Below are 16,651 nucleotides of genomic sequence, written 5' to 3' on the forward strand. Positions count from 1 at the left end.
GTAACTTCATCTGCCATTTCCTATGATTTACTATTAATTGCTCATTCTTACTCCCAAAAGGACCAACACTCACTTTACTTTTTGATTTTTTAAAAACCTGTTGAAACTGTAGTTATCTATTTTTACATTTTCAACCACCTATCACTTTCATGGTAATTTCTTTTTCCTGATTACTCCTTTAATCATTCTTTATAGTGCATCCAGTTATCTGACTATCACTTACATCGGCACAGATACTTTTGACTTAAGTATGATGCTTTCCCTAGCTGCCACTGTGTCTCTTTTGATCTGTTTCCTAGTCTAGTATGCCTGTCGATTTCAGCTAACTCAGCCTTCATTGCCATATAGTTGTCTGTATTAAAGTCTGAAATACCAATTTTGGCCCCAGTCTTTTCCCTTTCAAACTGGATGTAAAATTCAATCATGCTGTGATTGCTGTTACCTATGGGTACCTTAATTCTGAGCTCATTAAGTAATCTTGTCCTGTTATGAACGGCTTATGCCTGAAATGTCGACTCTCCTGCTCCTCGGGTGCTGCTTGGCCTGTTGTGCTTTTCCAGTGCCACAGTTTTCAACTCTGATCTTCAGCATCTGTAGTCCTCACTTTCTCTTAGTCCTGTTATACAATGCAAGTCTAACTTAACCTGCTCTTCTGCATTGATTATCATCATCTCTTTCACAAACATCCAAAGCTGTTTCTTCTATACTTTGTCCTATATGATGATTATTGTAAGGCAGCCTGTTGCCCAATCTGACTAGTGATATCTTTCCTCTACTTTTCCAGATCTCCACCTTTTTCACTTAATTTTTAAAATGCTTTTTGCTTGATAGGAACAGGAGTAGACCGTTTAGGCCATAAGTTTACCCCATCATTCAATGTGATCATAGTTGATCAAACACTTCAAATCTCTTTCCCCACCCCATCAGTATAACTCTTGTATGCAAATGGTATTCAGAAACCTATCAATTTCTATCTTAAACATACTGAAGGACTGAACTTGCATTGCCCTCTGTGGTGGAGAATTCCAAAGGTTCACAACTCTCAGACTACAAAGGTTTCTCCTAATCTTAGACCTAATTGGCATCCTCGTTATTTTTAATGTCCCACATCATTCTAGACTCTCCATCCAAGAGAAGTATCTTATTTGCACTTAGTGTCAAAAAGTGTGGCACTGGAAAAGCACAGCAGGTCAGGCAGCATCCGAGGAGTAGGAGAGTCAACGTTTCAGGCATAAGCCCTTCATAACAGGACAAGATTAATTAAGTGGACTCTAGTGTACCTCTGCCCTTGAACCCCACCCTTCCAACTGCAACAAGGATAGAACACCCCTGGTCCTCACCTTCCACCCCACAATCTCTGGATACAATGCATCATCCCCCGCCATTTCCGCTACCTAGGGACAGACCCCACCAGCAGAAATATATTCCCCTCCCCACCACTACCAGCATTCCACAGAAACCATTCCCTCTGCGACTCCCTTGTTAGGTCCACGCCACCCACCAACCCACCCTCCACTCCTGGCACTTTCCCTCCACTGCAAGAGGTGTAAAACCTGTGCCCATACCTAGCCCCTCACCTCCAAGGCCCCAAATCTGGCAGAGATTTTCCTGCACATCCAAACACCTTATCTCCTGTGTCCGTTGCTCTCGATGTGGTCTCCTCTATATTGGGGAGACAGGACGCCAATTTGTGGAATGGTTTAGGGAACATCTTCAGGACACACGCATCAAACAACCGTACTGCCCTGTGCCGACCACTTCAACCTTATGATGTTGACTCACCAACTTTAAGGGCATTTAAATGGTCATTGGATAAACATATGGATGAAAATGGAATAGTATAGGTTAGATGGACTTCAGATTGGTTTCACAGGTCAGTGCAACATTGAGGGACAAAGAGCCCGTACTGTGCTTTAATGTTCTATGTTTGTGTTGCAGTGTCTGTAGTTCATGCTCCAGCTCATAAACTCTGAGGCAAAGCTGCTCAAACTTCAAATATTTGCCACAAATTTATTTGTCCTGGGTTATATTGTTTTAATTATATCATTCACTACTTCTGTTGCTTTTTATTTATTTTCTTCTAATAACTTTATCAGTAATTTGTATCATGTAAAATATTACGAATAAAAAATAACTTTTAAACATTTATCAGAGACCAATAATTTTCTCTGTAGTAGAGCAAGAATGAATTCCAGTCAACTCCAATGAATTGATACCCTCCTCACTATCCTGAACTATCTGTTCCTACAACACCCTCCTTTCTTCATTCCACCATTGATGGCCATGCTATTGAAGTTCCTTCCCTAAATTTCTCTGCTTCTCTGCTTTCCTTTCATCTTCCTAACAATCCATTTCTTTGACTAAATACCCTGCTTATTATCCCATTTCTGGCTCCGCATTCATTTTTGCCTGATTTGGATCAATTAAGTGCTCTTGGATATTTCTTAAATTAATGACACAAGGTAAATGCAAGTTGTTGTATTTTGCTGATATATTCCTTGAAGCTATTCTACCATTGTTACTTCACTATAGTGTGGTAGAAATCTTATTTACTTATTTCCCATCCCAACAATCTTTCTAAGTAAATTTAGTATTTAATGCTAATTAAGGACATGTTTTTTGTGTTATGGGTCCATGGCCAGTGGGAACAAGATTACAACTATTTCATTATATGCTGTTTTTAATTAACCTTAATATATTACTGAAGAAAGTAATACTATACTTAATCATACATTGCAATGTGGAATAAATTATTTTATCTGAAAGGAAAAAGAAGCCAAATGAGATATTTTTAATCACATCTCTTTCTCTAGATCCATGGAACATGAAAAATGTTTATTATTGTATATAATCAACACAATGAGGTTAATAACTATAGTAGAAATTTCTTTTAAAAAACTGTATATCTCTAAGAGAAAAAAGTACTGGAAACATTTTAATTTGTCACTTTTCTTGATTTTATTTTCAACTGAAATCATTCAATCCCATAGTCGTGGAATATACCAATACAAATTTCATAGACCTAAATTTGGTCTCCAATTCAACCCTTTATCCAAGTAAGACAACTCTGACAAACCACCAGTCTCACCATATCATTACTCTCAGATCAACCCACACATTTCTTAGCCCTCTAGGACTTCAGTTTGGAGCTAGGGACTCTTATGACTTGCATGCTTCTGTCAGGTTGCATTGCATTCAAGAACAGACATGCATATTGAACTGAAAATTGTATTGTTGAAAAATTCAGTAATATATCAAGCAATTATCTCTCAAAATATTTTTAGCTAACAAATAGCAGAGTATATAATGGTTATTTCCTTGTCATGAAAATAAAAACTACTTTGGTTAAATATTGTTAATGCTGTAATTTCCATTATTGGAAAGCTTTAAAATTGTTTCTGTTTGATGATAGGTTGTGTTGTATCCATGTTAAACATTGCCTGTTGTCCGATGCCATCAAATATTGAGTAGAGATCTAAAGTATCTGAGATATTGTTGGATAAGACCAACTTATTTTATAGCTTTCCTTTAAATGAACATTGAAATTAGAGTTGGTTCAATAGTGATTTGTGGGATCAGATTGTACAATTTTCTTGCTTTTTTGGAGACTCCCGTGATTGGAAGAAATTATGATGATCTTCATGGTCCATCTGGGAGGGATGGAAAACCGAGGACAATAGCTGTCACTCGAAGCACTTCATCTACCTCATCGAGCTCTAATTCAAATGTTTTGGTCCCTGTGAGCTGGAAGAGACCCCAGTTCTCCCAGGTACGTTTCACATATTCAACCGACTTTGTGTTACATCCACCTTCAATGGATGACCTTTTCTGGTCTCTTGAGTAGCCTATAAAATGGTGGGAAATGTGAGAAATTATGACAAGATGAAAAAAAGATAGAATCTCAATGTCAAGAAAATGAATTTACAATTGAGGGGTATCGACCTTATTTCAATGTATTTGCATCTCATAAGCTCAATACACTTCATTTCTACACAGCTACCAATTATCCTCCCCATTGAAAAACTAATACCAGCAATTCTCTACATGAAAGTCAGAGCAATACCCCACTTGATACACTGGCCTTCATTCAACTCTGTCTTCATCACCATCTCACTGCATGTTCTATGGACACCATACTCCTCAACCCTTTATCCAAGTAAGACAACACTGACAAACCACCAGTCTCACCATATCATTACTCTCAGATCAACCCATACATATCTTAGCCCTCTAAGACTTCAGTGTAGAGCTAGGGACTCTTATGACTTGCATGCTTCTGTCAGGTTGCATTGCATTCAAGAACAGACATGCATGTCATGCATCAACACAAATGCATATTATGTCTCTTAACTTCAATTCTTAGTGCTTACTTCTAGTGTCATAGAGGTCTGCAGCACAGACAAAGGCCCTTTGGATGATTGAGTCTATTCTGATCAAAAGCAATCACCGAACTGTTGTAATCCCATTTTCCAGCACTTGATCCATAGGCTTTGTAAGCCTTGCCATTGCAAGTGCACATCTAAACATTTTTCAAATGTTATAAAGGTTTCTGCCTCTAACACCATTGCAGGCAGTGGGTTCCATATAAGACCAGAAGACCATAGGAGCGGAAGTAAGGCCATTCGGCCCATCGAGTCCATTCCGCCATTCAATCATGGCTGATGGGCATTTCAACTCCACTTACCCGCATTCTCCCCGTAACCCTTAATTCCTCGTGACATCAAGAATTTATCAATTTCTGCCTTGAAGACATTCAGCCTCCACTGCACTCTGTGGCAATGAATTCCACAGACCCACCACTCTCTGGCTGAAGAAATGTCTCCGCATTTCTGTTCTGAATTTACCCCCTCTAATTCTAAGGCTGTGTCCACGGGTCCTAGTCTCCTCGCCTAACAGAAACAATTTCCTAGCGTCCACCCTCTCCAAGCCATGTATTATCTTGTAAGTTTCTATTAGATCTCCCCTTAACCTTCGAAACTCCAATGAATACAATCCCAGGAATGGATTTACAACAGAAAGATGAAACAATGAGAGATCTAGATCATTATACATACTCAGAAAAGGATTCAGCCTGTATTCCCAAGAGTTACGATCTCAAAGATAGAATCCTCAGGTGAAAATGGAAACCATGGCAGGTTAGCGCAGAGGAGAGATGGATGGAAGACAGGAAGTGTAATGGGCAGCACATGAGTTACCTGTAGGAGGTTTGAGGAAGACTAAGGCTAAGGTAAAAAGCACTTTTATTGGGCTGGACTGCATAAGGACGTCTATGAATTATGTCGTATCTGTAAAATGCGTCAGAAGATAGGAGAGCCACTGGAGAAACAGGTGTCAGTTACTGCCCTGCAGAGTGAGGAACCAAATCCAGATGATGTGGATTTTGATGTGCCTCAAAATAAGTTAAATAAAGAACAAGTCCTTGAGGAATGGGATAGGATCGGGAGCTATCTGCCTCAGGAGCAAAGAACCGAGTTGAGTGGTTTGCTATAGCAGCATGAGGATAGATGCAGGAAAAGATAGGGATGATTGACATAATTGTGCATGTGGTGGAGTTAGGGAATGCTGTTCCAATAAAACAACACCTCTACAGGGTTATACACTTAACGCTGCACAGGTAAAGGAGGAAGTGGCAACAATGTTGCTTGTTCTAATCCGACCCTGCTCTTCCAAGAATTTAGAAACCTCATCCTTAATGATGGATTCTAGAATTTTACCAACAACCGAGGTTAGGCTAATTGGCCTATAATTTTCCATCTTTTGTCTTGGTGCTTTCTTGAACAAGGGAGTTACAATAGCGATTTTCCAATCATCCGGGACTTTCCCTGACTCCAGTGACTTTTGAAAGATCTCAACCAACGCCTCCACTATTTCCTCAGCCACCTCCCTCAGAACTCTAGGATGTAGCCCATCGGGGCCAGGAGATTTATCAATTTTAAGACCTTTTAGCTTTTGTAGCACTTTCTCTTTTGTAATGGCGACCATACTCAACTCAGCCCCCTGACTCCCTTTAATTGTTGGGATATTACTCATGTCTTCCACTGCGAAGACTGATGCAAAGTACTTAAGTTCTCCTGCTATTTCCTTACCTCCCATCACTAGGCTTCCAGCATCAGTTTGTTTCTTATGTATTGAAAGAAACTTTTACTATCATTTCTAATATTACTGGCTAGCCTACCTTCATATTTGATCCTCTCCTTCCTTATTTTTCTCTTTGTTATCCTCTGTTTGTTTTTGTAGCCTTCCCAATCTTCTGATTTCCCAGTGGTCTTGGCCGCTTTTATAGGATCTCTCTTTTTCTTTGATAGATTTCCTGACTTCCTTTGTCATCCATGGCTGTCTAATCCCTCCCCGGATAATCTTTCTCTTCTTGGTGATGAACTTCTGTACAGTGTTCTCAATTTTACCCACAAACTCCTGCCATTTTTGCTCTACTGTCTTCCCTGCTGGGGTCTGCTTCCAGTCTATTTTCGTCAGTTCCTCTCTCATGCCCTCATAATTACCTTTATTTAACTGTAACACCATTACATCCGATTTTGCCTTCTCTCTTTCAAACTGCAGACTGAACTCTACCATATTATGATCGCTGCTTCCTAAGTGTTCCCTTACTTTAAGATTTTTTATAAAGTCTGGTTCATTACATAGCACTAGGTCCAGAATAGCCTGCTCCCTTGTGGGCTCCATGACAAGTTGTTCCAAAAAGCCATCCTGTAAGTATTCCATGAGTTCCCTTTTTTTGGATCCACTGGCAACATTATTTACCCAGTCCACCTGCATATTGAAGTCTCCCATGATCACCGTGACCTTGCCTTTCTAACATGCCTTCTCTATTTCCCAGATGTTGCGCCCCTGGTCCTGACCACTGTTAGGAGGTCTGTACATAACTCCCACTGTTTTTTTGCCTTTGTGGTTCCTCAATTCCACCCACACAGACTCCACATCATTCAATGCTATGTCATTCAGTGCCATAGATTTAATTTTGTTCTTAACTAACAAGGCAACCCTGCCACCTCTGCCCACCCCCCTGCCTTTTCAATAAGTTGAAAACCCTTGGATGTTTAACTGCCAGTCCTGACCCCCCTGTAACCACGTCTCTATGATGCCTACCACATCATAATCATTCACGATGATCTGTGCCATTAGTTCATCTGCTTTGTTACGAATGCTATGAGCATTCAGGTAAAGTGCTTTAATGCTAACTTTCTTATCGTTAGAGATATTGGAAGTCATAAGATGTCCTAAGTTATCCTTCCTTTTTGCTGCATTCCCAGTCTGTCTCAAGTTTAAATCTGCCTGCATATATGCTATCCTGCTGCTTATCTTTCCATTTAACTCCATACTCCCTGTCGCTTTCACTTTCCCTTCCCCCCAACTCAGAAGTTTTAAGTCCTACTGACCACCCTATTTATCCTCTTCGCTAGAACATTGGTACCTGATCGGATCAGGTGGAGACCGTCCCAACGGTACAGATCCCCCCGGTTCCAAAACTGATGCCAATGCCCCATGAAGTGGAGTCCCTCTTTCCCACACCAATCCCTTAGCCAAGTGTTTACTTCCCTAATTTTCTTATCCCTATGCCAATTGGCACGTGGCTCGGGCAGTAATCCGGAGATTATGACCCTTGAGGACCTGTACTTCAATTTCCTTCCTAGTGCTCGATAATCCCCAAACAGGTCCTCCACCCTAGCTTTGCCTATGTTGTTAGTCCCAACATGGACCAACGTGAGTCTCATTTCCCAACACTTGACCCATATCCCTATTCATATACCCATCCAGATGCCTTTTAAGTGGTGTAAGTGTCCCAGTCTCCACCATTTCCTCTGGCAGTTCATTCCATACACGCACCATCCTCTGCATGAAAAAGTTGCCCTTTAGGTCCCTTTTAAATCTTTCCCCTCTCACCCTAAACCTAGGGACTCCCACACCCCAGGGAAAATACCTTGTCTATTTACCCTATCCAAGCCCCTCATGATTTTATAAGGTCACCCCCTCAGCCTCCGACGCTCCAGGGAAAAAAGCCCCAGCCTGTTCAGCCTCTCCCGTTATCTCAAATCCTCCAATCCTGACAAGATCCTTGTAAATCTTTTTTGAACCCTTTCAAGTTTAACAACCTCCTTGCTATAGACGGCAGACCAGAATTGCACACAATATTTCAGAAGTGGCCAAACCAATGTCTTGTACAGCCGCAACATGACCTCTCAACCCCTATACTCAATGCACTGACCAATAAAGGAAAGCATACCAAATGTCTTCATCACTATCCTATCTACATGCAAGTCCACCTCACATTTATCTAAATTTAACTCCATCTGCCACTCCTCAGCTATTGGCCCAGCTGATCAAGATCCAATTGTACGCTGAGGTAACCTTCTTCGCTGTCAACTACACCACTAATTTTGGTGTCATCTGCAAACTTACTAACTATACCTCTGATGTTCACATTCAAATTATTTGTATAAATACCAAAAAGCAGTGGACCCAGCACCAATCCTTGCGGCACACCAATGGTCACAAGCCTCCAACCTGAAAAGCATCCCTCCACCATCATGTTCTGTCTTCAAGCCAGTTCTGTATCCAAATGGCTAGTTCTCCCTGTACTCCATGAGATCTAACCTTGCTAACCAGTCGACCATGAGGAACCTTGTTGAACGCCTTACTGATGCCCATGTAGATCGTGTCCCACCACTTTGCCCTTATCAATCATCTTTGTTACTTTTTCAATAAACTCAACCAAGTTCATGAGACGTGATTTCCCACGCACAAAGCCATGTTGACTATGCCTAATCAGCTCTTGCCTTTTCAAATGCATGTAAATCCTGTCCCAACAACTTGTCCAATACCAATGCCAGGCTCACTAGCCTATTGTTCTTTAGCTTTTCCTTGCCATATTTCTCTAGTAGTGACACCACGTTAGCTAAACTCCAGTCTTCCGGCACCTCACCTGTTATTATTGATGATACAAATATTTCAGCAAGGGGCCCAGCAATCACTTCCCTAGCTTCCCACAGAGTTCCAGGGTACATCTGATCAGGTCCGAGGGATTTATCCACTTTTATGCGTCTTAAGACACCTTCTCCTCTGTAATATGGATATTTTTCAAGATGCCACCATCTGTTTCCCCTCATTCTATATCTTCCATATTCTTCTCCATAGTATTCACTGATACAAATTAGTCATTTAGTATCTCCCCCATCTCCTGTGGTTCCACACACAGGCTGCCTTGCTGATCTTTGAGGGGCTCTATTGTCTCCCTAGTTCCCATTTTGTCCTTAATATATTTATAAAATCCCTTTGGATTCTCCTTAACCCTGTTTACCAAAGCTCTCATGTCCCCTTTTTGCCCTCCTGACTTCCCTCTTACGTATACTTCTGTAACCATTATACTCTTCTAAGGATTCACTCGATCTCCGTAATCTATACCTAACATAGACTTCCTTCTTTTTCTTGACCAAAACTTCAATATCTCCAGTCATCCAGCATTCCCTACACCTAACAGCCTTTCACCCTAACAGGAACATGCTGTGTTTTGACTCTCATTATCTCATTTTTGAAGGCTTCCCATTTTCCAGCCATCCCTTTACCTGTGAACATCTCCCGCCCAATCAACTTTTGCAAGTTCTTGCCTAATACTGTCAAAATTGGCCTTCCTCCAATTTAGGAGAAAGTGAGGACTGCAGATGCTGTATTGGGCCGAAGGGCCTGTTTCCACACTGTAATGTAATCTAATCTAATCTAATTGCATTCGCTTTCTTAATCACGGATTCAACCTGCATGTTTACCTTTAGAGAATCCTCGACTAGCACTCCCAGATCCCTTTATACTTTGGCTTTATGAATTTTCTCACCGTTTAGAAAGTAGTCCATGCTTGTATTCTTTTTTCCAAAGTGCAAGACCTCGCATTTGCTCGCATTGAACTTCATCAGCCATTTCCTGGACCACTCTTCCAAACTGTTGAGATCCTTCTGCAGCCTCCCCACTTCCTCAGTACTATCTGCCTGTCCACCTAACTTCGTATCATCGGCAAACTTCGCTAGATTGCCCCCAGTCCCTTCATCCAGATCATTAATATATAATATGAACAGCTGCGGTCCCAACACTGAACCCTGTGCTATATGGCCCCATTCTATGTCAGTGTCACAATTATAGCATGTGCCTACAACTTACATGGCAAAAATATTGCACATACTTCAACCAAATGAATACATGTAAAATCAAAGGGGGCTGGTCAATAATAGGGTTAAGAGGGACTATAGTCAGTTAGGTTTACCATCAAGTAAGTCAAGGGGCTTGTCCAATTCCAATCCACAGGTTGACCACTGTTAATCCTGCAGATCAAGTGCAACCAACCCAGGCATTACAGTCAGTCGGTAGGGGTGTCATAGAGTTATCATTCTGGAGGTGGACCAATTTCTTTCTGCAGTGAGACACAGAGAGGGATTAAGAATGATGACAGTGCATGGAAGAGCAGTTGGAGGTGATGCAGGACAGATGGTAAATTGACCCCTTTTGAGTGAGTAGGAAGCACAAAAAGCAGAAGAGGTTAGTGGTATGGTAGGATAAGTGCCAATCCTGCCTGCAATAATGAGATATGTATGCAAAGTTCCTCAAGCAAGAGATAGTAGAGATAAGATGGTTGTACTCAAAGTTATGGAGTGTACAGAGTATTATCTTTCTTCCTGCACTGCTCCACCATACTGAACAGGTCTGCTGCCTCAGTCTAGCTGTCTGTGTCTGGTGGTGTGCCTTCCTTTCCAATGAACAGAAAGAAATCTCTGGTCTCCTTTTCATTATCTTGTCCAACAATACTTCCAAGTCCCTGTTGGTGAACCAAGGAGCAGACTTGCCTTTCTGGGCCACTTGCCTGCAGATAATGCTAGAATCATAGTGTGAAGGCAGTTCTTGCTTGTTGAATTTGAAGTAGTGTGCAAGTGGGGTTTAAATATATCACAAAATTGTGACTTCAGACAGCACGCCTGCCTTTTCTAGCACATTTTTCCACAAGATGGGCACCAAACTGGCCAGTTGCACAATTGAGATGAATGGAAGATTGCATGAGGAAAGCAGCTATGAATCTCACTTTTAAAAGAACACTGTCAAAACAAAAAGGAAAATTCAGCCCCAAGTTCTGATATAACTGAATCTAAGTGAAATGCTGCATGATGTATACTGGTAATTTAATTGCTCTGCATATCTATGGAGAGAATTAATGGGTAGGTGACATATTGGACTGGAGTTTCATCATCAAGGTGAGTAGTGAGAGTCAGAACATTTCCCAGCTCTTCCTGCCTTCTTTGGGGAAAATGTGCCCAAGGACATAATCTTCATTGCTGAAGGGTGGCTACCAGCTACAGTTGGGCCAGACATTCTCAACAAATGTTCAGCGACAGTTACAGGGGCTACCAGGTGTGGAGGCAAGCTGTTTAAAAGGCCAACCTCAGTGCTGTGGGATTTCACCCCATTTCATGCAGAAAACTTCCAGCCTAACGCCTGACATCCCATCACCATCCACAAACTCTCCATGCCCTGCCATACCCATACCAAACCGAAAACTTCCATAAAAACTCTCATGCCATGCAATGCCTCTTCATCCACCCCATCAACCGCCATGTTGGGATATGGCACCTACATGCCCATAGTAGTAGTTACGTGCAAAAGAAGCTTTAAAATTAATCATTTATTGATGCCTTACTCTGCTTTAAAAAAAACGCTCCTTTTCACTGTCACCTAAGACAAGTCTCAATCATCTAGACCCTTTAAAGTTGCAATAGCTGAAACTGCAAAGCACTTGAAACCTCTTGGCCTTGTAAATAAACATTATGTTTTTGAGAGGAGAGATCAGATAGCAGTGCTATCAGTCAGGCTCAGTGGTATCAAGAAAATGTCAAGAGTGATACCTGTACTTTCAGCCTAGTCCCATTATGTACTCTTTGGTCCATTGCTTTTACACAGTGCATAGTAGACATAGAATTGCCATAGCCCAGCTTGAGAGATCATGGGGTGTGTGTGTAAGGGCGGAGCTTATGAATTGGGATGGGATGTCAGGTATTAGGCTGGAAGGTAGTTATTGTTACTGGGATGAAATCCCACAGCACTAAATTCACCTCCAGGCCTGGTAACCCCTGTGGCTGTCTCTGAACATCTGTTGGAGATGGCACCCACCCTTCAGCAATGAAGATTATGTCCTGGCACCGGGGTGTGAGGAGGAACTTTTGAACTTACCTTTCAAAGATTCAGACATGCAGAAAATAATTCATAACACCTCCTGACGTGTAATGAATTATGATTCTAAAGCTGGTCCAACATGTGAAGGATTATGCCATGCAATGTCATTCCCAGGTTGAGAGTGATTGCTGCAAGCTTGCAACCAGTTCTACTCCTCACCCTTAAGAAAGGTACTGTCAAGAATTGGAAACTCCTAGTGTGTGGTTGGGAAACCCAGAATCGAGACTTACGTGCTGTTTTCAAAGGGTTCCCAAACCATCTCGAGTCAGTGAAATTCCTGCCTATTGTTTTAACTTTACCATGTCTTCTTTGACAGAAAAGAACACGAGAAAAATTGGTGAACGTTCTTACGTTGTGTGGTCAGGATGTAGGCCTAACCAAAAATCCTTCTGTAAGTTGATGACTTTATTTATGTGAATAGCTATTTAAACATAAGATATTAAAGAAGCACTTGAATTATAGATTTTTAAATTTAAAAAGCTTTTTGTGTAATTATCACCAACACAGCTAAATATGCAAGATTGACTCTTAAACTACTTAAATTATAAAAAATTTAAGGTCAAATATGCAAGTTTGCCATTTGATTTAGATTTTTTGTCTGAAGATATGAAATTAAACTTATTCAAAAATTGTGTTTTGTAAAAGGATATGTGAATTTTTATTTATACAGATAATGTTACAATTTTTCAAACGATTTTGAAATATAGTTTTCTGGATGAACTAATTTTTAGTCTATCCAGTTTTGTTTCAATTCAAGTCAGTTGCACTGACAGCTTCTCACTAATGCCTCTATTATATCTGTCATTGCTACACATGCCACTGGGAAAATGAGGGTTGAAGTTTAGTTATGAGGACATACTCAGGGTTTTACTAAGAATTTTAAATTATTGATTCAGTTTAATGGAAGGAATTGTACTGTTATTAATTATTTCGTATAATTTTTGTTACATTTTGATTGTAAAATTAAACCAACTGTCAGTATTATGTCCATTCCTGTGAAATTTGGTACTTTTAAATATATTTTCTGTCTCTATTCAAAAATAATGGTTCCTTATGTATGATTATTAACAGTTGACTTTTGTCTGGATAGCATTAAAAATTAAGGAAGTAACAACAAGAACATTTTCCCCATGTGTATTTGATCAGACATATTGAATTAGAAATGTATATTACGCAATCTTAGTGTCAGCTTATTTATCAAAAAATTGACTTTCTGGGTTTTATCCATCCAATCTTATTCAATAGAATCATAAAATCCCAACAGTGTGGAAGCAAGCCATTCAACCCATCAAGTTCATACTGATCCTCCAAAGAACATCCCACCCAAACCACCACCAACCCCCGCCCACCATATCCCTGAAACCCTGCATTTCCCATGGCTAACTTACCTAGCCTGACACTACAGGACAATTTAGTATGGCCATTCCACCTAATCTGCACATCTTTGGACTGTGGGAGGAAACCTGAGCACCCACAGGAAACCCATTTGGACACTGGGAGAATATGCAAACTCCACAATTTCATTCTGAGGGTAGAATCGAACACTGAGAGGCAACAGTGCTAACCACAGAGCCACTGTGTTGCCTGTACTTGTACATGATTTGTGATTTAGCACAAGCACTAAAACCTCTTAAACTTGAAGTGGAGCACCAACACATTCAATCGTGGAGAATTTGGAAATGTTCTATTCTCTAATTCTCTGTGTGGTAGTCTTTCATTGCCTGATGGATCTTCAGAGATCAACTGAAATGTGTCTTTCAGGAGGCACATTAGCCCAAGGTACTTGACTGTACCTTCCAATCAACAAAGAATAATTTTGTTAAACGCCTGGGACACGATATTCTGATCCCTTTACAAGTGGGGGTTAGTTGCAAGACCCAAAACAAGAAGGAGACCAATGAAAGGAGGAAAATTAGAATTTAATAGCAGCCACTTTAGATTTAAGAAAGCCATGCAAGTTTTTTGCAGAAGTTAAAAAGAGTAAAGGATGGATTCTACATACATGTCTAAATGTCACAAATGTGTCTAGACACATGTTTTATTAATTCAAAATATGCATCTATATAAATATACTGAAAATGTCTGTGAAAATAATAATACAAGTATGTTGATTTACTCATGTAATTATTCCCTTACAATCAACAAATGAAAATTGCAAACTGATAATGAAATATTAAGATGATTTGGCATTTAGAAAACAGACTTAAAATATTGTCACATGTTTTGATTGGAAAACATGTAACAATTAGGAATGGCACGTTTTGTTACTGTCAATTAAAATCTTCACCATATCTGACTCTTGTTTCACTCTTAAAAACATTGTGTCTCATAAAGTAAAATCAAGTTATTTATTAAGCATAAGGCTTAAAATCTCTTAGTGAAAATTGTTATTTGTAATTAGAATTATTGTGGGATAATTGGTAAAAGTTAACTCGTTGTGAGTTTAAACACTCTTCAAGTAAATATATCTGTTGATCAAGTCAGATTCGTGAAGGTTTGAAAAGGTTCTACAACGGAAACAGTATCATCTAGATGATATTATTTCTTTGTACAATTGTCATTGGAATAATGTAGAGTAAATCAAATAATTGATTTGTTGTTTTATGGGTACCTGTGCTTATCCTGGGTATCTGTACTTATTCTTTTACATTATGTAAGTATTCTATTAAATGTATGAATGTACCCAGTGGCAATACTATTAATCTGCGATATGTGTTTTAGGTTATTTTCTCCTCAAGCGGAGATCTTGATCTTATTGAACATCAGGCAAGTTTAGTGTCATCATCAGAAGATGGTCAAAGGGAGCAAGAAAATATGGATGACACAACAAGTGAACAACAGTTCAGAGTTTTTAGAGATTTTGACTTCCTGGATGTGGAACTGGAGGATGGAGAGGTGAGGTTGTTTAAAATTTGCAATCGAAAGTCTTGTGGAGAGGGCACAAGTTAATATTTCGAACAGAGATATTACAGCAACATTGCAGCCAGGGGATTGGATCAGGGAACTAGATATCCAAGATATGTATCCTATCCAAAGGACAGGCGATTGTGCAGAGGAGACAGAGTTGTATTGTTTATATTTTTAAAAATGAAATTAAATTAATAGCAAGAAGCGATATGAGGTTGGAAGGCATAGAATTTGTGTGGATATAGTTGAGGAAATACAAAAGAAAAGGGAGCCTGATGAACAGGATGTGGGGGAGAAAATAAATCAGGAGGTAGAAAAGGCATGTAAGAAATGGGGGACTTCAATATGTAGGTAGACTGGGAAAATTAGGTAAATACAAAGACATGAGGGAGGAGCTGGTCAGAAGGGTAGCCTAGCAGGGTAGAAAGTGAAGCTGAAATGGCTGGAGATTCTGAGAATAATTCAAGAGGCACAGCAGAAATTCACCCAATAAAGGGCAAGATGAGTGGACAGCGTAAAAGCAAAAGAGAAAGCTTACAATGTAGTGAAGATCGGGGATGCCAAAAGATTAGTATGTCTTTTAAAAACCAGCAGAGGATAACCAAAAAAGCAATAAGGGGGGTGAAGATGAAAAATGACGGTAAGCTACGTGATAATATGCAAGAATAGATATGTAAAAAGTAAGAGAGAGGCAAGAGTAGACATTAGACAACTGGAAAGTGAGGCTGGAGAAATAGTAATGGGGAACAAAAAAATGGCAGAGGACATGAATAGTTACTTTGCATAGTCTTCATGGTGGAAGACACAAACAGCATATCAAGAACTTCAAGAGAGTCAGTGGGCAGAGGTGAATATAGTGGCCATTATTAAGGAGAAGATGCTGGAGAAGCTGAAAGGTCTGAAGATGGATAAATCACCCTTACTGGATGGACAACATGCTAAGGTTCTGAAAGAGATAATTGACTGGACTGTAGAGGCATTGGTGGTGATCTTTCAAGAATCGCTGGAGTCAGGGAGGGTTCAAGAATACTGAAAAATGACTAACATAAAACCCATTTCAAGAAGGGAGGGAGACAGAGACAGGAAATTATAGGCCAGTTAGCCTAACCTTGGTTGTTGGTGAGATTTTAGAATCCATTATTAAAGATGAGATTGCAAGTATTTGGAAGTGCTTGGTAAAATAGAGTTGAGTCAGCATGGCTTCGTCAAGAGGGAGTCATGCCTGACAGATCTGTTAGAATTCTTTGAGGAGCCAATCAGAAAGTTAAATGAAGGAGAGCCAGTGGATGTGATGTATTTGGATTTCCAAAAGGCCTTTGACAAAGTACTGCACAGGAGGCTGCTCACTAAGAGCCTGTAATGGTGGGGGCAAGATACTGGCATAGATCGAGGATTGCAGAAGGCAAAGAGTAAGGATAAAGAGGTCCTTTTTTTTAGGATTACAGCCAGTGAATAATGGAGTTCCGCAGGAATCCGTGTTGGGACCACAACTATTCATGTGATATTCACATTAATGATCTAGACA

At 40.1% G+C, this 16,651-nt stretch overlaps 1 protein-coding gene across 1 annotated transcript in view; it reads left to right on the forward strand.

Moving 5' to 3' along the window:
• LOC122551062 (protein furry homolog) overlaps positions 1-16,651 on the forward strand; it is a 286,326-nt gene that overhangs the window by 214,537 nt on the left and 55,138 nt on the right. Inside the window, exons 32-34 of the mRNA XM_043692704.1 lie at positions 3,533-3,769; positions 12,536-12,610; positions 14,941-15,114. Coding sequence (XP_043548639.1) covers positions 3,533-3,769; positions 12,536-12,610; positions 14,941-15,114 — 486 coding nt within the window. The remainder of the gene's footprint in view (positions 1-3,532; positions 3,770-12,535; positions 12,611-14,940; positions 15,115-16,651) is intronic.

The sequence above is a fragment of the Chiloscyllium plagiosum genome, chromosome 6, assembly GCF_004010195.1.
Source record: "Chiloscyllium plagiosum isolate BGI_BamShark_2017 chromosome 6, ASM401019v2, whole genome shotgun sequence".
Lineage (NCBI taxonomy): Eukaryota > Metazoa > Chordata > Chondrichthyes > Orectolobiformes > Hemiscylliidae > Chiloscyllium > Chiloscyllium plagiosum.